The 26,556-nt window shown below is 40.2% G+C and overlaps 1 protein-coding gene across 1 annotated transcript; it reads left to right on the forward strand.

Annotated features, from left to right (window-relative positions):
- Positions 1-3,771: 3,771 nt before the first annotated feature.
- Positions 3,772-26,450, forward strand: EREG (epiregulin). The gene is made up of 5 exons (XM_049630634.1): positions 3,772-4,136; positions 17,313-17,399; positions 19,849-19,972; positions 20,600-20,749; positions 22,969-26,450. The coding sequence occupies exons 1-5, from the start codon at positions 4,088-4,090 to the stop codon at positions 23,048-23,050; spliced, it is 492 nt and encodes a 163-aa protein (XP_049486591.1). The 5' UTR covers positions 3,772-4,087; the 3' UTR covers positions 23,051-26,450.
- Positions 26,451-26,556: the final 106 nt, after the last annotated feature.

A 26,556-nucleotide genomic window follows, 5' to 3' on the forward strand; every position in this document is an offset into this window, starting at 1 on the left:
GCTTCCGATTCTGTGTCTCCCTCTCTCTCTGTCCCTCCCCCGTTCATGCTCTGTCTCTCTCTGTCTCAAAAATAAACGTTAAAAAAAAAAAATTAGAAAAATAAATAAAAATAAAAGTCTATGATAGAGGCTATTTAAATAAAAAAGAATATCACTACATTCAATATATGTTCCTCCTTTTCTCTTTTTATCTCTTAAGTCGATTAAAAATTCTTTGGATTTAGGGATATATCTCTATATCTCTATCTACCTATATCATGTAATAATGTAATCATACCATTACAGAGACGTTCAGTAAATATTTGCTGAACACAAAAACAAATGAGACACGTCCCTAAATAGCACTGTAGTCCGTTGATTTTTAGTTAAGGAGAAAAGCAAAGCAGTCACTGTCTTGTAAAGGTTATGGGGAAATAGGGAGTCCAGAATTTTGCTTGGAGATTTGTGCTTTTTCTGTACTTTATATTATTTAATTTAAATGTATATTTAAATACTTATCATTAAAAAACATAAATTCTTCTTTTAAATGGAACTTGTTAAAAAGGCCCCAGATGATTAAGTTTAGAATAAAATCGGTGTTTCCAAAAGTTGGCATCCGACAGAACAAAATTCATGTTCGATGCCTCCAATTTTAAATATTAAACTTAACAATCAGATCTTGGACACTTTCTTGTATTTGTCAATGCCTTCCCTGTAGAAAAGCAATCCGATACCGTCCCATCCCAGTGGTTCTTGCAAAGGACTAGCTAATCAACAACTTTAAACATCCTGTGTTATATAAAAGCTAATTCACCAGAGTAGGTATCCTTAGTTGTCAGTTTGAAAAGCAGTGATCTCATAATAAACAAGTGCCAGTTGCAGTCCCAGACAGCCCTAACTTGAAGGAAAAAGCAAGAGATCAAAGAATTGCGAATTTTCCAAGTTCTAGTCTGAGGCTAGACGTTTGGCTCTCTGTTTGGGCCCAGGACTCGCCCTGGCTGCAGTCTGTAGTCCTAATACCAGTTTGGGCCTGTATGTGGATGTCAGTCCAGATGTCCTCACTTCCTCTAAAAGGATTCCCTTCTCATGTACAGACATTATTATTGTAACATATTCCCTGCCTGATGGCAGTTACATGATTGTTATGTGTCAACTGAAAAACATATGGCATCAAGCCACCCTGAACTCAGGATCAATTTAAAATGAATATATTTTAAAAATCACAATAGAACCTCAATACATTAAAACAGCTTTAGATAGATATATTATATATTTAGTCTATAGATGTTATTTAGATTTACCAGCCCCTTGGAAAAACAATCACGAGGACTCTCAGATTGAGAATTGCTGATCTGATGTCTGTAAGTCACCTCCTAGCTAAAAACACTCCCTATGACTTGAGTATTGTCTTCCCAAAGTGTTCCATCTTCAAATATGTCTTGTGCCTTTAAGAGGAATCATGATTGTACTTCATACCATGTATATATATTTAAATGAACGATTAATGAAAATTGTTCCCAATTATTTAAAAAAAAAAAAAAAAGAAGAAGACTGTTTTGCGGAGGCAGTGGCAGATATTCCCTGATGTGTCATGATGGAGTCATTCTCAAAAACTAATGGCTAGAAAATTGAGCAAACATAGAAGCAATAAAGAAGAGATTTCTTCACGCCGTGTGAAATCAGCGCAGAGAAGAGCACGCTGCCATGGAAAATTTTGGGATAAGCACAGGGATTTTTTCACGATGATATCTCATGCGTGCAAGGCATCAGCTACAAAGTGAAAAAATTCCTCCCCACGTGTCAATGCCACAGAGTTGACTGTTGCAGCATGACCCCATTCTCCCCAACGCGTTCCCACCCCATCCTTCTTTTGAGCACAAAGCGCAACACTGTATTTGATGAAACAGGACATTAATCAGGACTAATAAAATTCCTCTTCCTGTCACTCCTTGCAAGTATCTGACAGCATCTGTGTGCAGAATAAGGAAACATTTCCAGGTGACACCCCATTCTTTCAAGTTTTGCTCTAGTTTTTTAGGCATTAGAGCTATTTCTTTTCCAGAGACCAGGTGGAAAACTTGAAAAGGCATTATGTAGCCAGTGGTCCCTTTTCCAAATTCTAATTTACCGAACTTGGGATCACTCTCAACGCTCCATAAAATTAACGCATTGCCAGGATCATCTTTCTTGGTTCCACGAGTTCTTTTACCAAAGACCAGTTAAGTGAGAGGTCACTTACTGCTCGTTTCTTGGTAGATTCAGAAGCTAGACTTAGGAACCCCAAATCCTATCTCTATCCTACTGTTCATTAATTCATTTAAGTCATGAATACTGTCCAAGTACTATCATCCTATGCATCAGTATTTACGTGCAATCATAAGTATTTTTAACACATGTGAACTCTGTGCTAGGCACTGTGGGAAGCACTTTCATTATCTTCCTATGAGTTAGATACTATTATTATCCTTGTTTTACATATGAGGAAACTGAGGGAGATTAAAGAACTTGTCCAGGGATTCACATGCAGACAGCCTAAATGCAAGACCCGTGAGCTTCATTCCTGGAGGACGAAGTAGTTGTTGCCAACAGGAGAGTTCTGGACCTTACCAGCCACCCCTTGGGGTGAGGAAGAAAAAAGTCAAAACAAACAAACAAACAAAACAAAAAAGGAAAGGAACAACAAGAAAACAAAACGTAGAAAGGTAAGGGGCTCTCACCATCCAGCAGATTCCATTTTCTATTCAAATATGTTTTCATCACCGCTAAATTGACTCACTTCTTATGCCCTACGGGGAAATACAAGGAAAAGTAAGACAATTTATGTATTCATACAGATCTAAACATAAGACTCACAAACAAGAAAACAAACCAAAAACCCAACACGAAGTAGTTTCACCACGTGTGAAGTATGAGATCTAGAATTCTATGAACCTCCGGGGGAAGAAAAACAATACAAGCTGTAAGAGATCAGAGCGAAAAGAGATCCCCCGAGGCGCAAGAAGTCCAGGCCCTTCTGGAGAAACAGCAAGATGCGAAGGACTTGGCCAGCTCCAGTAAAAGGCCGTCATTGCCCCAAACTGTGACCCCATCAGCAGAGGCAGGAGGAGAGTTTTGCAGCCCAGCAGAGCTGAGACAATTCGTCTGGTATACCAGCGGGAAGCCGAGTTTGAAAAGACTGGTTTGGTCCACACTGCGGCAGGTCTCTTTGGCGTCACGCAAAGAGTTTGTAGAGGGAAGTGAGAGGAGGAAGGCACAATCTGCTGAAGCAAAATCAAAAGCGGCAGCCTGATGGACAGCAAACTGGACAGAGATCGGATAATTTAGGGTTTCTGTTCATGACTAGACTTGGAAGCTGAAAATGCCGGCACCACGCTGGAAGCCGAGCTGCAGGGAAGGAGAGTGGGGACACGAAAGGCGCTTCCGGGCAGGGGCGAATGCAGGCCAGGAGGACTCTTGAGCCACTGACAAACCTCAAGGATGACCACAAGTCACTCACTGGCACGCGCGGCTCTCCAAAAGCGCACGCTCGACCAACGCCAGCCCTGGCTGGAAGACTGACTTTGATTCAAGTTAGGCCTGTCACCCAAGCGGCTAACACCACCCGCTCCTGGGCAGGTGACCCCACCGAGCAAACCGATCCATCTGGTCCACGCTCCCCACCTCCTCCCGCAGAGGTCGGAGATGGGGATGGAAAAGTTTGGGGAGTAGTCCCCGGCTAAGCAGAAGGGCTTTTTTTTTTTTTTTTTTTTTTTTTAAATTCCTCAAGCACTCTCAGGTGCTCAGAAAGGGAGGATGACAGGATGACATCCGGACAGTCTCCGGCCGCTCCTCCCCCGGACCTGTTATGAAACTCTGGACTCTTTCTACCTCACCCCGCTAGTGTGTCCTCCGGCCCGAGGGCCCTCCCCACAACTATAAAGGTGGCAGCGCCGGCCGGTTGAGCTCACTTGCCGGACAGACCGGGTGGCAGAGGGACGCGGCCGTGGCGCGCGACCGCTCCGGGCTCCCCGACGCGCTCCAGCCGCAGCCCCGCGCTCTCCCCGCGCCGCCGCCCGCTGCCCGGCCCGAGCGCCCGCGCCGCCGCTCCCTGCTCCCGGCGGGAAGGACAATGGAGGCGCGACGCGCGGGCCGCGTCCCCGCGCTGCTGCTGTGCCTGGGTAAGACCCCGCCCGCGCCTCCCCTCCGCGGGGCTCGCTGAAGCCGGGAGCTTCCCCCCTCCCCCCCAGGGTGAAGTGCACCCCGTTTAAAATGACGTCTGAGGTTCCGCGAGTCCGTCTTGTCCTCAAGCCGGGGACCGAGTGGGGTGGGATGGGAAAGGGGGGGATCGGTGTTAAAAATGCCTTTCATCGATGAATTAACCATCGCCACAAATGTTATGCCTGAATTAATGCAGCTCCCTAACAGGCCACAGACGACGTTGCAAAGTTTTTGTTTCTTTCTTTAGAAACGTTGCCAGTTCTGGAAATCCAGAGGCCGGGAAAGCACTGTTAACATTTCAAGTTCTGTTCTTTCTTGTTGGAGGGGGGCGGGTGGGGACCGGGGCAAAGGGCGGGAGTAGAGACCGGACCCGGGCAAAAGAGACCTTTTGGAGAGAAGCGCTTTTCCTCCGGTCTCGCCCTCGGTTTTCTCTGTCGTGTCTGGTTGTTCACGGGGGCGCTGGTGCACGCAGGTGGCAGCTTTGCTGGAGCTCCAGACGTCACGGAATTAAAACGTGGTCTGGCGTCCGAGAAGCTGGAGGGACATGGGCGGGTCCTGGAGCTGTTTCCAGCCCTTGGACCCCCAAGCCCGAGGCTTCCGATCCCCGCCGCCCCCCAGCCTGCACCGCGGGAGACCGGTCAGGCAATTTTCTCTTGCTGTTTATTGCACCCCATAGCCTGAAATTGATGAGTTGGATGCCTGTCTATTTGAGATGATTTAGTTCTTGCGGATGGAGGGGGGGGGGGAGGGGGAGAAGGGGATCCTTGGTAAACTTTCTGGTTTGAAAAAAAAATATCATTTCTCTCTAATTCCTTAAATTTCAAGAGGGATTTGGAGGTGTATAGGAAAACCTTAATAAGGAAATAAAAGTTGCCAGCCACACATTCCTTCTGGGGTTGCAATGGGGCAAATTCCCCTAACAAATTAACTCTACCTATGCAGGATGTGACAGTTAAATTATTATTTCGACACGCCTTATCTCAGGGCTTGGGAGACCTAATGACATGCATACTATGCATAGTTGGAAGTTACTTGTACAAGTTTAGGAACTGAAGTAGAAACTGGGTCTGTGGTTTCTGCCAAAACTGTGCTAAGAGTGATTTGCCAGAAGATTCTCAGTAAATGATTTGGCTTGGCTATCTTTGCTTTGAAGGGTCTGTGAAAAAAAATACAGTTGGAAAGGGGACTGTCTTCCTAGAGCTAGAAATGAACCTAGAGGTCAGAAAGGCTCCGTGCTTTTTTTTCTTTCCACCTGTAGGGCTGCCTGGGGAACAATGCAAGTGTCTGTTCTGGGCCACTCATTGAATATTCTAATTTGAGACAGCAAGAGCCTATGAATAACCTGGTGACTACCCACCTAGAGAGTGTGTTGTGTGTGTTTTTGTTGTCATGAAAGTGTTTAACTCCTTTATTGCATTACTTAATTATAGTTCACCTATTTCATCAGCCGCCAAGCCCATTTCCAAATGAGCTAGGTCAGTTTCTGTTTTCCCAGTTTGTTTAGATATTTCTCTGCCACTAGGAAAGTTCCTGTTTGAAGTTCTCTGTCATATCTCTATACTCTAATCAGGTATGCAAGTCCGATAGTCTTATTCTAAAGCATATGTAACAAAAGACAAGGCCACCTGGTATTTTTGAAATTGACTCCCACCCCCAATGAAAGATTACCTGGAAATACTTTTCCCAAATGTCTGTTCTTCCAAAGATTAGTTCAGACTTCGGCAAATATTTTGTTCCTGCTTTTTTTGATAGAAAGTATGTGTATGACTGTGGAAAAAATATAGATGCCTTCGGTTTCATCCTCTGCCTCCAACACGTGCAGATTTAAACTGCTACACATTCATACAATCAATTGGTTACTTTTAAATTTTATAAATATTTGATATTGATGTTCTTGCTTTATATACTGGGAAAGTGTGACCCAAGTTCTTGTAGAAAAGCAGGGCTTAACTGAGGAAGGTCACACCTGGATTTGCCAGCACTTTTAGCTTACTGAATACTAAGTGCATGGTTGAGATTCCCCAAACTAGATAACACATTTATAAGTAATCTGCCGTTTTAGAGCTGAACTATCATTTCTAATCTTGTGATTGGCCCAGAACAGAGAGGAGAAATTTTTATCTTGAGTTCTGCAGCTAATGTTTAGAAAGGCTCTTAATCTAAAATCCAGCATTTTCACTGATACCCAGATGCGCTTTTGAGCATGTTCCCGAATGCCATCTCTAAGATAGTTTAGTCCTACTTCATTGCACAACCACAGAATTGAGCAGAATAAGCATTCTTTCCTGAAAATATAAGCAGCACACGTCTCAGTGAGACATTGGCTCATCTCAGATCTTTCCTGTTGACCCTGAGAGTTTATGAACTGCCTGAGTATTGGCATCACCTGTCTGCCTTCCTCCATCATCTTACCATATAAACAATTTGGGTAATTGGGGTGTGTGGTTCAGCACCGGGGCCCAAATCTGGGAGTTGGGAAAGATACGGACAGTTACCAAATGCTACCTGTGAGCTAACCACGTTGCGTGTTGAGTGCTTCATGCACAATCATCTCATTTATTCCTTAAAATCACTCTGTGAGGTAGGTGTGATTAGCCCTGTGACAAATGAAGAGACTAACCCTAAGTGAAGTCAAATACCTTACAAGGACTTAGAGATGATAGTCAATGGCATGGTCTTTTGGGAGCGATGTGGGAGGAGCCAGAGGGTCTCAGGATCATCAGGAGCATAATAAAAATCACAGGTTCTAGTAAAGATGTTTCAGAGTAGTCTAGAGGCTGCCCCAAGGCTTAGAATCCGTTATCGGGACAAGCATATGTACAGAGATGGTTATCTGTAAGGTGTCACTCAAAATCAAGCCCAGAAAACATGTCACTGTTTTCTTAAGCGGTGCTAAAATATGTTGAATTTTTACTTACCTCTACATTCAGCATTTTTAATGAATGCAATTTCTAGGAAATGACTTTTATTCCCAAGGAGTCATTATACCAATCAACTGAGGCCTTATTTCTGCATGTACCTAGACGTATAGGTAAGGAGAAGGGTACTTATGCCTTTTTTCATTCCTGGTATCTTTTTATATTATAGTGAATTTAACATAATACCAATAAGGAACTAAGATGGAATCTAATCTAATCTATAGCACATCTCTGCCAACAGTGAGAAAATAAACATATTTCCTTGGAAGAAAAAAGTACAATACGCACCAAGTCGTTTTGGAAAAAAATGAACTTGAATGCCTTCTGTCCATTTTTGCCCAAGAATCTTCCATTTCCTAGTTCATGATAAGCTGAGAGATGCAAATGACATGTAAGAAATCCCCTTCACAGAGACTGGAAGTGAAGGTGTGGTTTCCACACCTGTCAGTCTTCGCTCTGGGTATTGGCCTATGCAAATTGTCTAAGTAATATGGCTGCAACTGCCGTGGGGACCATTGCTTTGGACAAGAATGGGAAGATTCCCCAAAGCTGTAATAGGAGGGATTCTTAGGGAGAATGATCCTCGCAGCCATCACCTTGGCATGGCAATTCTGGAACCTTTGCAAAAAATGAAGTAACATAACAGACTCCGTATCCTCTGGTGATACAGTTTATGTAAAATTGGGTGTCTAATGATAGGGCCAATGAAGATTCAGTGACATTCTAGTTTAAAGTCATGATTTCATTAACCAGGCTACTATTTACAATATGCAAGATGCTTTGACAGTTGTCATGAAAAAAAATGTTAACCCTTAATTTTTTAGGTCAAAATCCTGAATTAAAAAAAAAATTTATGTTTATTTATTTTTGACAGAGAGAGAGAGAGAGAGAGAGACAGAGCATGAGCGGGGGAGGGGCAGAGAGAGAGAGGGAGACACAGAATCCGAATGAAGCAGGCTCCAGGCTCCAAGCTGTCAGCACAGAGCCCGACGCGGGGCTCGAACTCACAGACTGCGAGATCGTGACCTGAGCCCAAGTCAGACACTCAACCGACTGAGCCACCCAGGTGCCCCAAAATCCTGAATTTTAAATTTGAGGCATGAAAGTGAGTTAAATATAATTCCTCCTGAATATAACTGAGTTATATTCTGATATATATATGTTATATATACTCTCAAATATATAAATTTATGTTTATATATATACACACACATATATAATTTTGTTTGTATAAATATAAGTATATATATATATATATATATCCTGAATATAAATATAACTTTCCCCCAAAGAAGGGGAAAAAGCCCCCCTCTCATACTTATATATAAACACACACATGTTTACATATGTCAAACATTATAGTTTTGAGTCAAGAGACATTGTGTATGGAAGAGTTTCCATACCCCTGTTCCTTTATTTCATACTTTCAGAAAGATTTATTCCTCTCTGAGCCTCAGTTTTCTCATCTGTAAAATGGAGATCATAGCAGCTATGTTGTCAGGTAATTGTATACAATTTAATTACTCTGATGATATTATAAAATAATAAAAAGCACTTTTAAAATTAAAGCTGTTATCACCATTATCACCATCATCAAGTGCTTTCTTAGAAAAAGGCTCGTTGCATCCTTACAATAACTCCCTTTAGGCTGGGAAAGGTATTAATATTCCCAGTTCCAAGTGAGAAAACAGACTTAAAAAGAAGTGAGTAACCCAGTGTGTAAGGTTCCATGCTTGAATATGCTGTGCCCTCTACTGTGCCCCAGCTCACACTTCCCTTTTGGCGAAAGCTTTCCTCACTTTTTAAGACTGAAGAGAAGTGGGGCACCTGGGCAGCTCAGTCCGTTAAGCCTCCAGCTCTTGATTTGGGCTCAGGTCGTGATCTCATGGTTCGTGTGCCATGTCGGGCTCCATGCTGGTGGCACGGAGTCTGCTTGGAATTCTCTCTCTCCCCCTCTCTCTGTCCCTCCCTCGCTCATATTCTCTTTTTCTCTCGCAAAATAAATAAATAAACTTAAAAAAAAAAGACTGAAGAGAAGTATCAAACCTTCTCAGTTACCCCCCTCCTCCTTCCTCCCACCACTCCAAAATAAATGTGCAACCTACCTCTGCCTCCTTTGCACCATGCCCATCCTGGGTCCTGCCCTTTTTAAGTCCCATTGTAAGTCTGTGTCAGCCCCAAGTCACCTTACTGGTACCGTGTTCCTCTTTGACGATCCACTTCATGACTGACTTATTTTCAACACTCAGTACAGGTTTGTTAGATGGACAATTGGGATGGTACTTTATTCAAAGTTCTCATCACTGTGTGTCGAACTCGAAGCTGTCTTTTGAAAATGTGTCTGAGAAGCAAAATATTTGGAGACTATGCAATAGTTTTTGAAAATTCAATGTGTTTAATAATAAAGTTTAGTATTTTTTCTTCCCTATTTTTCTCATTTCTAACACTTAATATAGTCTGTGTTCGCTGACGGTATACCTAATAAAATTTAAGTATATCTGCACTGTGTGTGTGTGTGTGTGTGTGTGTGTGTATGAGAGAGAGAGAGAGAGAGAGAGAGAGAGAACAAGGGAGAGGGACTGAGCAGTATATGACTGGATGATGGATAGTTAGTAAGAGAAAGAGAAGTATTGTTTTAGAAATGAAAGGAACCTTAGAGTAATCTAAAAGTTCCATCTCCCCCCACCCCCTCCCCAGTCCACTCCACTCCTTAGGTCTCTGTTTTCAGAGATAAGGAAACTCAGTTGCAGGAGCTACAGTGGGATAAAAGTATTATCTGAGCTAGAGGTGGACTCCATACCTAACAGGTCTAGTTCAGGGTTTTTTTTTCAGCCTTGGCTCTATTTACATTATGGACTAGCTAATTCTTTGTTGTGGGCTCTCCTGTGCATTGCAGGGAGTTGAGCAGCGACTCTGGTCTCTACCCACTAGATGTCAGTAGCACCTATGCAGTTGTGACAACAATGTCTCCAGACATTGCCAAATGTTCCCCAGGTGACAATATTACTCCAGGTTGAGAACCACAAGCTTAATGTATTTTCCATTGCTATAATACATTGCCACTCATAATTCACAGTTTGAATTAGTGCTCGAGTTGCCAAGACAAGTAAAATTAATATTAATGGTAGGTGCAAATACAAAATCAATGCTAGTGTTTTAAAAAAAAAATCAAGTTAGCAATTTTTATTGGTGATTTAGCACCAGTTGCCTTGAATAAAGGTGAATCTTATTTACGATGGAGCCATTCATCATAATGAATGACTTTCTACAATCACTGTGTTGCTGACCACCCCATGCCTCCTTTTAAAACCCAGTGCTCTCTTGGATCCCACAACACTGAACTTATTTTTTTTCTCCAGTTTTCTTGGCCATTTCTATCCATTCCTCATCACCCATTTCCCAAAGTGCTATTATTTTCCATTCCATGTGATTTACCTTGGAACGTCTGAATCACTCCTATGCCTTTAAAGGTCGTATTTCCACATATGACTTTCAAATAGACTCCACAAATCCATTCTTATTCTTTTATCTAAGAACTATATTCCCAGGGCACATGGGTGGCTCAGTCAGTTGAGTATCAGACTCTCTTTGGCTCAGGTCATGATCTTGTGGTTCATGGGTTTGGGCTCTGTGCTGACAGTGTGGAGCCAGCTTGGATTCTCTCTCTCTCTCTCTCTCTCTCTGCCCCTCTCTTGCTCGTGTTCCCTCTCCCTCCCTCTCTCTCTCTCTCTCTTTCAAAATAAATAAACAAACTTTAAAAAAAGAACTGTATTCCCAAATGCCTCATAAATAAAAACAGGTAATATATGAAATACGATCTCAAATTCCTGTATTCATTCTGTCTCCCCTTCATGTCCCCTAGCTACAAATGCCACCACAAACTGTTGCCCTGCCTATGTTTTCTACTCTTTTCATGGCATCACCATCCTTGGTATTTTCAGGAACTTGGCATCACCTCTCACTTCTCTCCTTGCTTCTCCCCACCAGGTCTCTAGCCTATTAACTCTGTTGAGGACAGAAACTATGTCTTTTGCATTCATTTTCCTGTCAGCATTTTGTCCAATCCCTTGCATAGAGAAAAATCTCAATATTTATGGAATTTGACATATATGGTTACTAAAAGGAAGTAATCTACCCCCTGCTTTTCCATTTATAGAGTATAACTAAGCCCTTTCCACCTTCCTATCAGACTACCGATGCAAATGGGCTTTTCACTGAAGTTGAAGTCCCCCAAGTTAACCAAAAAAAAACATGTATTTTCACAAAATAAAATTTCTTAGCAACTTCTATGTGCTGCTTACATGACACAGTTCCTGTGAATGAAGTATAATTAACTTTGAGGCTTTAAAAATTACCTTTTATGTATTTGTTCTCTCCTTTCTTTCTTGATGGTCACTTATTAAAACTCTGTTTTTTAGAAAATTCATTTTTGGCAGTAGGCATCTATAAAGAATGAATGATATGATAGCCAACATGCTTCTAAAAACACCATTAAGCATCCAAAGCTTCAGGCCATAATATGGCCGTAATGAAAAGAAGGCTCATGGCGAACAGTTACAGTACAGACTGCTGTTGCTTTCCGAGGTCTTTCTTCTGAGACAGTAATGTGATAGTAATTTAAATTTCTGAATTGGATCAGTAGGGATAGGTGTGAGAAATAAGATGAAAGGGAGTAGAGGCAGACAGGGTCATAAAAATACTTCCCACGTAACAACTTAAAGAAAAAAAAATAGTTTCAATAGGAGATTTGAAATACTCTAGAGATGAAACTTTGGCTTTTAAGGAATGCAAGTCCCACCTTTAGAGCTCTTCATCAAAAAATTCCAAACACCCAGGTTAGTATAAATTGTACCTTTTCCACAAGAGTTGATATGCATTCTCCTGCATTATGAGAATACTTCCATTGTGAATAAGATATTCATCTTTAAATCCATTTTTAGGGTGAAGTAAACTATACCTTCACATTTTAACTCACTGCTTCTCAATTGAATAGCTTTAAGTACGGTATTGTATGATGACTAAAATATATGAGTACATTGAAGTATGATTTAGGAATTACTACTAGAATTGAAGAGTGTTATTTCATGCCTATGAATTAAAAAGCATGGCCTAATAAATCTTTTCTTGCCATTTGGCAAGGAAGATCCTATGGCGACCTTTTAAGACTCAAAATTAAAAGAGATACTAATTTGGGGCACCTGGGTGGCTCAGTCCGTTCAGTTCCTGACTCTTGGTTTCGGCTCCGGTCATGATCTCACAGTTCATGACATTGAACCCCACATTGAGCTCTGTGCTGACAGCATGGAGCCTACTTAGGATTCTTTCTCTCTCCCCCTTTCTCCCCTCCTCTATCTCTCTCTCATAAATAAACTTAAAAAAAAATACTTATTTGTAACTTGTTATTATATATCAACTTCTGGTTTCATCCTGTTTATTTGAGCAGTTATAGTTGGTTTTTACATTTATTATTTTTTATGTTTATTTATTTTTGAGAAAGATAGACAGAGTGAGAGCAGGGGAGGGGCAGAGAGAGAGGGAGATACAGATCTGAAGCAGGCTCCAGGCTCTGAGCTTTCAGCACAGAGCCCAATGCAGGGTTCGAACTCATGAATGGCGAGATCATGACCTGAGCTGGAGTCGGACGCCCCACCGATTGAGCCACCCAGGCACCCCTACATTTATTTTTTAATGAAGCTTAGTTATGAAGTTAGCACTGAAAAGCTGTAGGAAGAGAATGATTTCTGGAAGAAGGCAAGGTTTATATTCTCTCTGTCTCTCTCTCTTTTCATGTAGTTCTCTGGGAAGGAGACTATGTTCAAAAATACTGACAGAGTTCTTTTTGGGATCTGACGTGATAAAGAGTTTATAGTTATTTTAGCCAAGGTGAAGCCACACCTTATCTAATAGTAAATTTTAATTTTAAACAACAAGGCATCTGGAAATGGTGAAAGCATATTCATTCTTTGAAATTATACAAGACCTAACAAGCCTACTATGTTACAGACAAATTCTAAAATTATAGACTGCCATGGAAGAAGGTAGAAAACTAACAGTCCATGAGCAGGGTAGGCACATGATCACACCAAAAGCGTGAACAAAGCGGATTTTGATACCTGCTTGGGATGGGCAAATATTATGATTCATTATGAGTTTACCGTTCTGGTCTAAATATTCTGAAAGGTTAAATTGGGAAAATAAGATGATTTCTTTCATTCTGTAACCTGCCTCATTTTATTTGGGGTCATTTTTCTTTGCTTCATTGCTATTCAGGAAAGCCATTTTCTCCTGGAGAATTGCCCTTGACTTTGCAGTATCGGCTTGGTCAGCCAATCCCCAAACCCCAGCCTCCTTCTAATTGAGCCCCTCGGTGTAGCCGTAAGGAAGCAAGGTGAAGGAAACCCCATGCAATAAGAAAGACATTTTCTACATCTGGCGTTCGTCCTGACTGTTGGGCAAGCACTTCTTAGCGCCTCAGGGCCCATGGCATTTCGTGCTACCCCCATTCAGATAATGATCCTCAAACTTCTTCTCCCACGCACGGTGCCCCAATATTGTGTAAGGATGTGGGCTCGGCCCTGACTCACCGAGTAGAGGTGATTTGTATCCTGTGAATCACCTACACCACTTCCTGCTGGCACCTTCGAGATTTCATTGAAACACAATCTCTGAAAGGTGAAGGTACAGAGAGGAGCAGGTGTGCATCAAATTCCTAAAACTCATTTGGGAAATTTGACAGAAATAGTAGCCTCTGATGGAAATTTGACTTTTATTGCATTTCTTGAAACAGAGTGCCAAGAGCCCGTTTTGAGTTTACAGATCGTCTGCCCCATCCCACCTTGCACGCAGTTCCTCTATACTTCAGTTACCGATGTACGGCTTGTCACCAGATCTGCTTTCTGGACACACTGACACTATCCAAAATCCTTAATATCCTAGTGAAATATTTTCTTAGCAGAGACCCATGGTCAAGAATCAAAAACTCAAATACAATATTTGCAATAGAATCATAGACCATCATTGTTCAAATAACACTAAAGGCAGGGAATAAACCTGTAAGATTAAGGAAATGTATGTATATGACTTTAGCGTCTATTCCTTCCCTGTCTGACTTTAAAGTAATGAGTAGCGTTTCCTAAGGGTGACAAGGTGGTGGATATCAGAATTCTCCATGGGTTCCCTTTTTAAATATTTTGATCACCTCCACCTACTCTACTTGAGTTTGCAAGGGCCTGGAGCAGAGACGAACTTGACAGAAGCTCGAGAATCATTCTTTTAAAGAAACAGAGCTATGCAGAGGGACACAGCTTTAGAACCAATTTTGCTGTTTTATTGGCTATGTACATCCATGATAGAGCTGCAGTCTTTCATTTGAGGAAAACATTTAAAATTATTTACCAGTTCATCTGTAAAAGACCCGGATGTTCAATTCATGCAGCGAGAGCTAGTCTCGCAGAAACCATCCCAAGTGATGGACTATGTCCAAGGGAGCGTCACAGGTTACCAGAGCCCAGTTTTTGTGGAGACACGCCCTGCACTGAACATTCTTTAATTCACAAAGACAAATATGTCACCTGTGGCCTGACCAGGTGGAACAAAGTTTCCAACAGTGGAAAAACTAACAACTACTAAAAACCTTAAAAAAAAAAAAGACTAAGAAGCAACACCCCAAAACAATTAGCTGAATTCTCTAATAGTTGCAGATTGCAGGTGTAGGCAGATCCAAACAGGAAAGGCTAGTTTCTGATTTCCACAAAGGATAGAGAAATGAGCTTCAAATGTGTGTTTGCACAGTGGACGGGGCTGATGGGCGAAATTCTTGGTAGGAGCACTGGTAACGTTTTCTCCAAAGCCTTCCTCAGATGAAGAAGCATGGAGGAAGACCGGCACCAAGAGTGTAAAAACACACAGCTAGAGCTCCTGTTTGTGTTGAGCGGACTGTATAAGTTAAAGGGTTTAATTCTGCCATAGGAAAATGCATGGCCAAATTATATTGAGAAGTGGAACAAAGCTGGCCTGGATGATGGCTCATCTTCATAAAAAGATATATAGAGAGGGGCACCTGGGTGGTTCAGTCGGTTAAACGTCTGACTTCAGCTCAGGTCATGATCTCAGGGATCCTGAGTTCCAGCCACTCAGCACAGAGCCCATTTGGATCCTCTGTCCCCCTCTCTGTCTGCTCCTCCCTCGCGAGTGCATTCTTTCTCTCTCTCTCTCTCTCCCAAAAATAAATATTAAAAAAAAAAAATCTGTGTGGAACAACTTATCTTTTTCTATCTCTGTTCAAATGACAATGAAATCCAGACTTTAGGATTTTTTTGTTATTTAAGAAAGATGATTTATTTTCCTTTATGAGCAACTGAAGCAGTTATTTATATTGTAGGAGAAATATGGGGTGGGAAGGAGATAGTTCTAAACTTTTCAAAAAAGGCATTGTCAGATCATTGGAAGATTATGAGACTTGCTGTCCAAACATAGATTCCAACTCTTATTTTCTATGCTCATTATGTAATCGGTCTTGGACAAGACATTTAATTTAACTTCCCTGATGTTAAATTTGGGGGGGGGGGTTACTAATTACTTCATAGGATTGTTCTAAGGGTCAAGTTTGAAACTTATGATGCAGATGTGTAATGTAGTTTTTAGCAATAATATGCAGTATGTTTAACATATCCATGTCTCCTCTGATCGAGAAAAAAAAATAAGATAAAATCTTTTATTACTTGGATTAAATCATACTTTAAAATATCAAATTACAAAGAGATTTGTAATCTTGTTATAGACCAGGAGAGGGCACTACGCACACATACTGCTAAAACTAGAGGCTAGACCCTGAGTATCCTGGGGCATTTGTGGGAGTCTCTGGTGTGTTAGGCATTTTGGAAAAAGATCATTTAATTTAATTCGCCCCCAAACTCTGTAAGGTGGGGGAAATCTAGAGCCAGAGAAACTAATTAATTTGTCCAAAATCACATAACCCAAGTTTTCCCCCAGGATTGCCTTTCCATCACACTTGGTTGCCTCCCTATAGCCTTAAAATACTCTGCTTCAATCATATTTACCCTGGTTTGTCTGTGTGATGTCTGTATTATTGCCCCTTTCCAGGTTGTATAATGTGGCCCATTAACAACATTGCTATGTACCCTTGGGAAAGTTACTGAAACTCTTTAAGTCTCAGTTTTATCATATGCTTAGTGGGGATAACCGTAGTAGCTTCTTCAAAGAGTCACTGGGTGGATTAAATGAGATAATATAGATAAAGAGGACAAGAGCCACGCCTGCATATAGTACATGCTCAAGAAATGTTAACTGCTATCCACAACTGCATCACTACCATTAGTATTTATTGTATAAGTTACTCGTCTAGCCTAGAAGAGGGGTGAAGCGCAAATGCCTGACTCCTGAACAGAAGCAGCTAAACCCTCTTCAGTAAACATCTGTGCAATGGAAAGGACTCTTCTTACACTTTCTATGGAATTCAGAAACTACTTAAGTCATTCCGGAGCCTGTTTTCCAACATTGGCCTATCAAGTGGGGACACACGATGAAATGCCTTGTTCAAACTTTTACTGGGCTGACAGAAACTGGATTCTAGGGCTCAGTGCTTCATCTAGCGTGTTTGTTTGCTCCCACATTAGATAAGATATATTCTGACTTTACTTAGATTACATTTTATTAATTAAAATCTACTTTTGTGCATAATACAATGCAAACAGTAAGCTGGGCACTTAAATCAACAAAGGAACATATCGATGGTTGAGAGTCCTGTTTAGTTATTACTGTAAATAGAAACTGATTGTCAGTTAAGCCTTTGTGTGTGTGTGTGTGTGTGTGTGTGTGTGTATGCGTGTGTGTAATAAGCTCTATCTTGGAGCATTGCTCCAAACACATCATGGAGCAAAATAGTGGAAAGTTTCTACAATTTCTGTTGCTAAGCTTCTAGGAAATCAAATTTCAAAATCAGGTCTTTGACCCTGGGAACAGGGCAAATCTGAAATTAGGAATGTCATGCCAAGGTTTTTACCCCTAGACCGAGAGCTGGGGGCTCATTGATTTTCAATTATTTCCTGTTTTTTACAAATCAGTTTCTTTTATGGTTTCAATGGATCAAATTCTTGAAATCATTAAAACAACCCTATAAGTAGTGTGGTTACATGAAACTCTGATCAAGGTTTCTTTTCTTGAAGCACTGTTTATATATTTGGTTTCCCCTGTTATTAGGTTGCCATCTTCTCCAAGCAGTTTTCGGCACCACTGTGATTCCTTCATGCATCCCAGGAGAATCCGAAGATAACTGTACAGCTTTAGGTGAGCCCGGCTTTGCCAGTGCTGCCCTGGACAGTCACACATTCTTAACAGAAATGAACTCAAAGGTTATGAATATGTGACAGTGTAGAGAAAAGGGGAGAGGAACAGCTTCTGTGTTAACAAAATAATTGGGGGGGGGCTGAGTGGCTCAGTCACTTGAGCGTCTGACTCTTGCTTTCAGCTCAGGTCATGATCTCCTGGTTCATGGGATCCAGCCCTGAGTTGGGCTCTGTGCTGACAGCACTGAGCCTGCTTGGGATTCTCTCTCACCCTCTCTCTCTGTCCGTTCTTCACTTGTGTTCTCTCTCTCTCTCAAAAATAAATAAACTTTTAAATAATAATACTGATAATTTTTTAGCACCTTATTTATGAACTAGATCTGGAAAATTGATATAAAAGAATAACTGGTGGGAGAGGGATTGGGCATCTAGTTCTCTGGAATGAGTGGATCTTAAAGAGATAGGACAAGGAAAATCAGATGCCCTTTGGCCATTCCCTAGAACTTTGCTGTGAAACCATTGCTAGAGATTAGATCCCAGGCAAAGTAGGCAAATTTAACCTGGTACACAGTAGATAATCAATATATTTTGTTGTTATTTTTTGTAAAAGAAACAAATGATGTCCTTTCTTTCAGTTACAACGTTCATTCAGAAAATATTTATGGAGTACTTAATACATGCCAAACACTGTGCATAGGCATAGGAACACAGAGAGAAGTCACGCATAGTCTATTTTCCTCGGGGACCCCTGAGGACTCTGGATGTGGTTCAAGAGAGCTCTACTTTGGACTCAGTCTGAATATTGAGTCAAAGGTTATCCTGAGAAACCAGGGTATTTCCCACAATAATTTTACCTTCTCTCTTACCCTCCTTTTTGTTATGCCTCCACTATTTAGGGTTTTTTTTTTTTTAAGTTTCTATTTAAATTTCAGTTAGTGGACATACAGTGTAAGATCAGTTTCAGGTGTACAATATAGTGATTCAATACTTCCATATAACACTCAGTGCTCATCACAAGTGCCCTCCTTAATCCCCACCACCTATTTTGCCCATCCCCCACCCACCTCCTATCAGTTCGTTCTGTATAAAGAGTCTGTTTCTTGGTTTGCCTCTCTCTCTCTCTCTTATTTCCCTTTGCTCATTTGTTTTGTTTCTTAAATCCCACATATGAGTGAATTCATATGGTACTTGTCTTTCTCTGACTGACGTTCTTCACTTAGCATAACAGTCTCTAGCTCTGTCCACGTTGTTGCAAATGGCAAGATTTCATTCTTTTTTATGGTTGAGTAACACTCCAGTGTGTGTGTGTGTGTGTGTGTGTGCCGCATCTTTATCCATTCATCAGTCAATGGACACTTGGGCTGTTTCCATAGTTTGGCGATTGTAGATAGCACTGCTCTCAACATTGGGACGTATGCATTCCTTTGGATTAGTATTTCTGTTCTCTTTTCTTCCTTCATCACTGGACTCTTTAGAAGTTTGGTCTGCCTCCCTCCCTTTTTTTGTTATTGTTTGCTTGTTTATTTCTTTGAGCAGGAGTATTACAATCAAGATGCTATTGTTTATTTCATAAGCATCCTTCACATTTCAGTAACTAAAAATCCTAAAATGAATTTTACATACAGGTTGCAACACTATTTCTAAAAAGGCTTCTATTTTCACTGTTGTGTTTGCCCAGCCCCGGGCATTTGGAAGTCAAAATTTGTCTAGTTCAGTTCTCATGGTTACAGATGTTGGGGAGGCTTTGGTTGATTTCTTTGATGGTACCCTCAAAAATTTGGGAATATACACCAAAACATGCCTTCCCAAAAGATCTTTGACTTTTTTGCAGTCCCCCAAAACACTCACACCCCACCCTGTCGTACAATACTGTATTGACAGAGGCTGATTACTGAGAAAAAAAATACAATGAGTTTTGAAACTACTGAGAGTATATCAGCCTGTTGGCTGTGTTTTAGGATTAGGGCCAGGGTATGGGAACAGTGTGAGTTAGTTAATAAATAAAATAAAGAAAACCCACTATAAAACTTTGCTCTTTGAACTAATTAATGGTTTCAGTTTGCAGTTGCTTTTGGAGTAATGAACTGCAGAATTATTTTGAGATTTGAAAAACATCAGACACACTCGGGTTAAGTGAAGAACTTTGGAGGGTAATGATTTTTGTGTGTCGTAAACTTTCCTTTTCTATCCTTTGAGATTATCCTTTGTGAATTAAATGCCTAGGTCTTATTTTGTTTGTTTAGTCTGTTGGTCTTTCTCCTTAGGGGTCAAATGTTTGTTTATTGGCCTAGGAACTGTGATAACTAGAGGGACTTAGTCCTGAAAAGTCTCCTCGACTGATTAGTACCTGCCCTGCTTTGCTACAGTAGCTCAGCAATGACTATATGAAAGGGTGATCCATGCTTCGAAGAAGGCAGCGGAATATACCCAACTTTCCATTTCCTTCACAGTTCAGACAGAAGACAATCCACGTGTGGCTCAAGTGTCAATAACAAAGTGTGGCTCTGACATGAATGGCTTCTGTTTGCATGGACAGTGCATCTACCTGGTGGACATGAGTGAAAATTATTGCAGGTAATACGCAAAAAAAAAAAAAAGTGTTTTTTAGATGTATACTCTATTTTTTTTTAATTGTTTGAAGTTGATGTGTTTCCAGGGGCTGTAGTTTATACATACTATTAGCATGCAGTTATATGTGCTATTAGTAATGTTATTAAGCATGTTTTTTTTTTTTTTTTTAAGTTCTGGAAGAAACAGTAGCTCTCAAATTGTACCGATATTTCCAGGCTACAGAGTCGGGTAGGCTTTGATGCCTCCTTCTCATAGACCATGAAGGTGGTTCTGCTTTTAGTCTTTCCACTGGACTTCTACATCAGCCCCTGTTTTAAGGATTGATTGAACTGATTTAGACAAAATGCACCTCCACCCTATGAAAACTTACCAAACCCCCTTGTGGGTTGTCAGCCACCCTGGCAGCTGGGCCAGCCTGTCACTTAGCACCACAGTTAAGCTGAGAGCTGTGTGGAGCTCTGATATCAATGTGGGCCCCGCTCTGAGGCCAGTCTTTGAATTCCTCTTTACAGCTGTCAGCAACCCTCGTCGGTTTCCTGTATCACAGTGCGAGACGACTCCTTACAAAACGAATTCTTAATGATAATTTCTTTTTTAAATAACTGATCTTTTTCTCCCGTGTTCCTGTAGGTGTGAAGTGGGTTACACTGGGGTCCGCTGCGAGCACTTCTTTTTAACCGTCCAACAGCCCTTGAGCAAAGAATATGTCGCTTTGACTGTGATTCTCGTTTTCTTGTTTCTCGTCATCGTTGCCGGTTCCATGTACTACTTCTGCAGATGGTAAGCCGGTGGTTTCTGCACTCTGCTTCTCCGTATTATGTTTATACAATGCAGGCTAACAAACTGGGTAAGACTATGGACAAAGTGTTACTTAGAGGGATACGATAGACTCTGCACAGATGATACGTATTTTTTTAATCTTTTAAAACATTTATTTCTAAGGAGGGGAGGGGCGGAGAGAGTTGGAGACACAGAATTTGAAGCAGGCTTCAGGCTCTCGGCTGTCAGCACAGAGCCCGTTGTGGGTCTAGAACTCACAAGCTGTGAGATCATGACCTGAGCCAAAGTTCGACCGCTTAACCAACTGAGCCACTCAGGCGCCCCCACTGATGATATTTACAAAAAAGAACTTTCAGTGGCAGGTCATATGGATTTGACTCTAATATTAGCTCTGCTATTTATTGTCTCTATAAGCTGTACAAGCCAAGCTTAGAGTATCAGTTCTTTCTTCTATAATATACAGATAGAAATCTTCCACATTAATGACAGGACCATTTTCAGCATTGAGTATTATCACGCATGTTAAAGAAACCATAAGGCATGATGTCAATGTTATATTTAACCATTTGTATTTAATTATTAGGTTAAAATTTGTATTTCATAAAGCATGTGCTTTGTAAATTAATAACCCTAGAGGCTTAGGATTTTAAAGTTTAAGGCAGACCTGTAGACAGGAATTTCCAGACAGTTGTTAAGAGCTTACTTTTTCCCATCTCCCAGAACAGTCACACCCCACCCTGTTGTATAATACTATACTGACGGAGGCTGATCACTGAGAAAAAAAAAATACAATGAGTTTTGAAATTACTGACAGTGTATCAGACTGTTGGTTGTGTTTTAGGGTTTAAGACCAGAGTCTGGGAACAGGGTGAATTAGTTAATAATAGCTGCCTTGAACTGTCTCCATGAAATCCTTCTTATTTTGGAGCTGGTACAAATTTTTCAGTGAAGATTTGAGTGGATATCATTTTGTTTGTTTGCTGAAAGCAATGTGCTTCTACTTGTGAAGGTCGGAAAGTGTGCTACTTTTATAAGATTAAATTTATTTTGCCCATGATTGATTCTAAGTATTCATCAAATTAAAACGCCTTCGTAATTAGTTATGATCACAGAACTGAACACTACTAAAACTGAAATACCCCTAAAAGATCTTTGACTACAATCCTTTCCTGTATAAAGATTGGGGAAGTGAGACCTAGAGAGGTCATTTGACATGCCTCAGCTCATATAGTTGGCAAGTGGCAGAACTGTGTCTGTGTCTAAACAAAAGCTTTCAAATTGTATTCTTCCACTAAGCATACACGTGCAGTTTCCTCAAGGCTACATGCCTCATCTCCAAAATGGGTAGAAAATGAACTCAAAATATTAGGAGGATAGCTTGAACAAACGAATGAATGAATGAAGATTCTGAATCCTAGCTGGCAGAACTTGACCTTATGTAACCCATTTGTACTTCACTGTCATCATCTATAAAACGAGGATGATAATGGCAATGTGAGAATGTGAGAATAGAATGAGTAATGAATGTATAGCACTTAGGGCATTGTCAGCCACTAATTAGTGCTTGATAAATAATAAGTTATTCTAATTGCTTTTGGTGATAACATTGTATCAATGTGATGGATAGAATGTAATGATGTAGTATGGTATTCACATACTAGTTTTCTAGAAGGAAGGAAGGAACGAAAGAACCAAGGAAGGAAGGAAGGAAGGAAGGAAGGAGAAAGGAAGGGAGGGGAGGGAAGGAAAGGGAAGGGAAAAAGAAGAAAGGGAAGGGAGGGAGGGAGGGAAGCAAAGAAGGAAGGAAGGAAGAAAAAAGAAGGAAGGAAAGACAGAGGGAGAGATTGAGAGAAAGAAGGGAAAGGAAAGAAACAGAAATGAGAGAGAAAGAGAAAGAGAGACAGAAAATAAAACACCCAGGCTTAAATATGGTCACATGCTTTCCTGGAATTTTGTAATTTTCAGGACATGTTAAAACCTCTGAAGAGTCCTTTAACTGTGTTTCACCATTTCCTCCCCAAATTGTTTGACCACAGAATACTACCCCTTCTCCCCTTTTTTTTTCTCTTGCCCAACCTAAATCTGTTGACTTCTGTCATTTTGGAAACACTATGCTGATGTTTCTTTTGAGTCCATATGTTGGTTTGTTTTGTTAGCATACTTTGTTCTTCTTACTGTTAACTACAGTGCTAACAGTTTCAATTTCTGAATATTTCTAGGTACAGAAATCAAAAGAGTAAAGAACCAAAGAAGGAATACGAAAGGGTGACGTCAGGGGATCCAGCATTGCCACAAGTCTGAATGCTGCCGTCCAGCTATGGGCAGGGATGCGCAGCGTGCCTGATTATGTTAATATTCCTATTTTATTAATAATATTTATGTTGGAACATGTGTTAAGTCAACAATGGTGCATTTTTAATATACTTGGAAAAGTTTTTTTATTTTTGTTTTATTTTTGACAGACTATTTGCTAATGTATAATGTATACAAAATATATAATATAGAAAGAAGTCCTATTTTTGTAAGAAATAATTTCCTGGGCCAAATGCTTTAGCTTCAAAGCTCATTTGCCAGCTACACAATGCTTAGGAGTGAGCGATGTCCAGTTCATCACTCAAGAAGGGTCAGCAAATGACAGATTCCTGTTAAGCCTAAATATATCTGGTCAAATCGAGTGAATATTTTCCTACTCCTCACATGAGCGATAATTGATTTGACTGTATCACAGTTTGATGTATGGCGTGGCACCACTGTGTCATGTATTAAAACACTAATGCAATGGGAATTGGGAAGAAGCTAGCCTATGTCATGTGCTAAGCACTACACCGGGGAGCAAAGTAGACCCAGGAGGGCTGTATCCTTCAGTCCCTACCCTCAGCTCTGATTCCATGGTGACTGGCCTGGAGGGCAAGTGGACAGTGCCCTCTGCCAGCTCACAACTCCTGTGGACACGAGTCACCCAGCTGCAGATTCTTCTTGCATTAAAGGAATTGACAACTTCATTTTATGCCATCTTTTATGTAAATAGTAGGTGTTTTCTAGCTTCACGATGTTTCTTGAGAAACATATGTTCATGAGAAAATTTTAAAAAAAATCCACACTTGAAGCCAAAATTTGGGCTTCTTTTTAAAAGTATTTGTTTTCATAGGGACTTTGATTAAGAATTCTAAGATTAAATCGTAGTCCAAAATTTGATGGACTAATCATTATTTTAAAGTATAAGACAGTAATTCTGTATATTGTTTAAAGATGGAAAATACGGTTATTTCATCTTCTGTGCAACAGAGTTTTAATTTAAAACAATGCAGTAAGTAGTTCCTTCTAGAATTTAAGATTAAATGTGTAAAATCATATCCTGATGTAGGAAGTGGAAAACAATAAGAAATATAGACCGTAGTGTATTTTCCCAAATGAACAAATTCATTTGAAAACTTTTAAAATTTAGAGACTTAACCATGCCTTCTTTTGGACACTGAGGTGAAACCAGGGCCCTGCTTGCTGTCTTTTGTTTATTTTTTTGGAAAAGATGAAGATTCCTCCTGTGCTTGAGCCCATGGTCTCGTTGCATTACTAAGGGTACTTGGGGGCAACCGCGTGAGGAACCACAGCTGTCAACACCTCCAGGTCTCAGGGGACACTGCCTCTTGGAATACTAGACCTTTGGGTAGAGTCCCTCAAGATCACACACCTTGTTAGGGAGGGTCTCCTCTTTGTCCACCTTTTTTCCTGGCAGGTGCTAGGGCAACAAAGAGAAAATAAACAACAGCTGACTTCTGAAGTGCTAGGTGCCAGGACTTGCCTCCATATGTATCCCTTTATTTGTACCATGGTGCTCTCACATGACTCTTTTCTAAAGTGTTGGATCTGGTCCCTCACTATTAGAGGAAAAACACATGTGTGTGTGTGTGTGTGTGTGTGTGTGCGCGCGCGCGCACGTGCATGTGTGCATAAAATATGCATATATAAGCAAACATTTATGTAATATACAAATTCATATCCGAATACACATGGACACATGAGCTCATTCATAGAATTGTAGTCATTTGTTGCCCATTCAACAGCACATAAAACTTAAACACAAGATAAAGAGAAATAAAATAAGGGGCACCTGGAGGGGGGGGGGCTCAGTTGGTTAGTCTGACTCTTGACTTCCGCTTGGGTCACGATCTCATTCGTGGTTTGTGAGTTTGAGCCTTACTCTGGAGTCGCCTTGGGGTTCTCTCTCTCTTTCTGTCTCTCCAACCCTCCCCTACTCTCTCTCTCTCTCAAAATAAATACATAAACATTAAAAAAAAAAAGAAATAAAACTTTTAGACCTAAAAGGATATTTCCATTTCCCTTTTAATATAGCTGAAATCAAAAGTGCTGTGTAAGAACACATTTTAAGCCCTACACATTGTTATTGACGCCTACTAGATGTAAATGAAGTCTGCTTACTCTAAGTGATCTTGTCGGTGTCAAAGAAAATGTACTGACTTACCAAGATATCAATAGCAATTCACTTATTTTGCTTGCAAAAGAGGGTTATATTGGTTTATCTTAAACGTCTCAGTCCTTACTAAGTAACAAATTGTAAGTAGTTTGGGGGTGTTTTTAATCTTTGCTTACGAATGCTTAAAAAACTAACCCCTATAAAAGTTAAATCTTTGTTTATAAATGTATATTAAATAATAAAAGGATGCGACCCAGATTGCTTTTTGCGGGTGACAATATGTCAGAAGTAATTGTTTTAATGAGGACAATGCTGAACAGGTATCGATGATTGTCATCAGCTCAAATTTCCAACAATGGAAAGATTTGGGCTCATGTTTCGTCTATCTTTCTTGCTTTACAGATTTCTCACGATACATATTTCTCTATATACCTCCAAAGTACTGAGAATAAGTGCTGTCAGGCATCAAACCAATTTTCATGCTAGAGATATATGTATCAGTTTCTAATTTCTATTGAATTCAATAATCTGATTTTTAAAAGTTCATGTCTGATCCACGTGGTCATTTTTGCTCCTATATCCACTCTGTAGACTTTGGAGGGAAAAAAATGTGTTTAACTGGCTGCTCAATATTTTCTGATTTTTTTTCTATTCTTATGCACATGGGAGAAGGGGAGTAACAACTTGCATAAGCAGTGTACTTTTTTACTGTTCTAGCAAAAGAGTAATTTTATCTAAAACATACCCGTTATTCAAACTGGATGAGGTTAAGTGTAAGATAGTGTATTTTTCCTCTTTGCTGTTTTTGCACTCTGTAATTGCACTTTTTAAGTTTGAAGAGCCATTTTGGTATGCAGTTTATATTGAAGATGCTATGGACCATAAAGTTGTATTGCATGCAGTTTAACTTATTTGACAATGGATTTTATCAGAGTACTGAATTGTATCAATTTGTTTGTGTTCAATATCAGCTTTGATAATTGTGTACCTTAAGATATTGAAGGAGAATATAGCTACTTTACGAGATATTGTTAATGTTTATTTATTTTTGTTGGGAACTGGAAAAAAAGACAACTGAAAAATAAAAATGCATTAAGTATCATGCACAAAGGAGTTTCGCTGATAAATACCGTCTCTCTCTCTTTTCTTTTTTTCCATAATAAATTGGAGGGCCTAAAAGCAGTGATAGAACTACAATGTGTTTAGATATAGAGACTTCTAAATATAGAAAGATAAAGATCTTAGTTTGGGAAAGCAGCTTATAAATTTATTGCCCTTATGGCCTACCACAATGAAGATTTTTGAAATAAAAGGAGTTGCATTAATTATAAAATTTTAGTGGTTATTATTTTTTTAGTTTCTTTTTTTTGAGAGA

This window comes from Panthera uncia, chromosome B1, assembly GCF_023721935.1.
Source record: "Panthera uncia isolate 11264 chromosome B1, Puncia_PCG_1.0, whole genome shotgun sequence".
Taxonomy (NCBI): domain Eukaryota; kingdom Metazoa; phylum Chordata; class Mammalia; order Carnivora; family Felidae; genus Panthera; species Panthera uncia.

What these genes read in the sequence shown, in the direction of transcription:
- EREG (XM_049630634.1), top strand. Translation starts at nt 4,088, where the DNA reads ATGGAGGCGCGACGCGCGGGCCGCGTCCCCGCGCTGCTGCTGTGCCTG. An exon ending in CGCGCTGCTGCTGTGCCTGG is followed by an intron (nt 4,137 to 17,312) that starts GTAAGACCCCGC and finishes CCCTGTTATTAG; the next exon opens with GTTGCCATCTTCTCCAAGCA. An exon ending in AGATAACTGTACAGCTTTAG is followed by an intron (nt 17,400 to 19,848) that starts GTGAGCCCGGCT and finishes TTTCCTTCACAG; the next exon opens with TTCAGACAGAAGACAATCCA.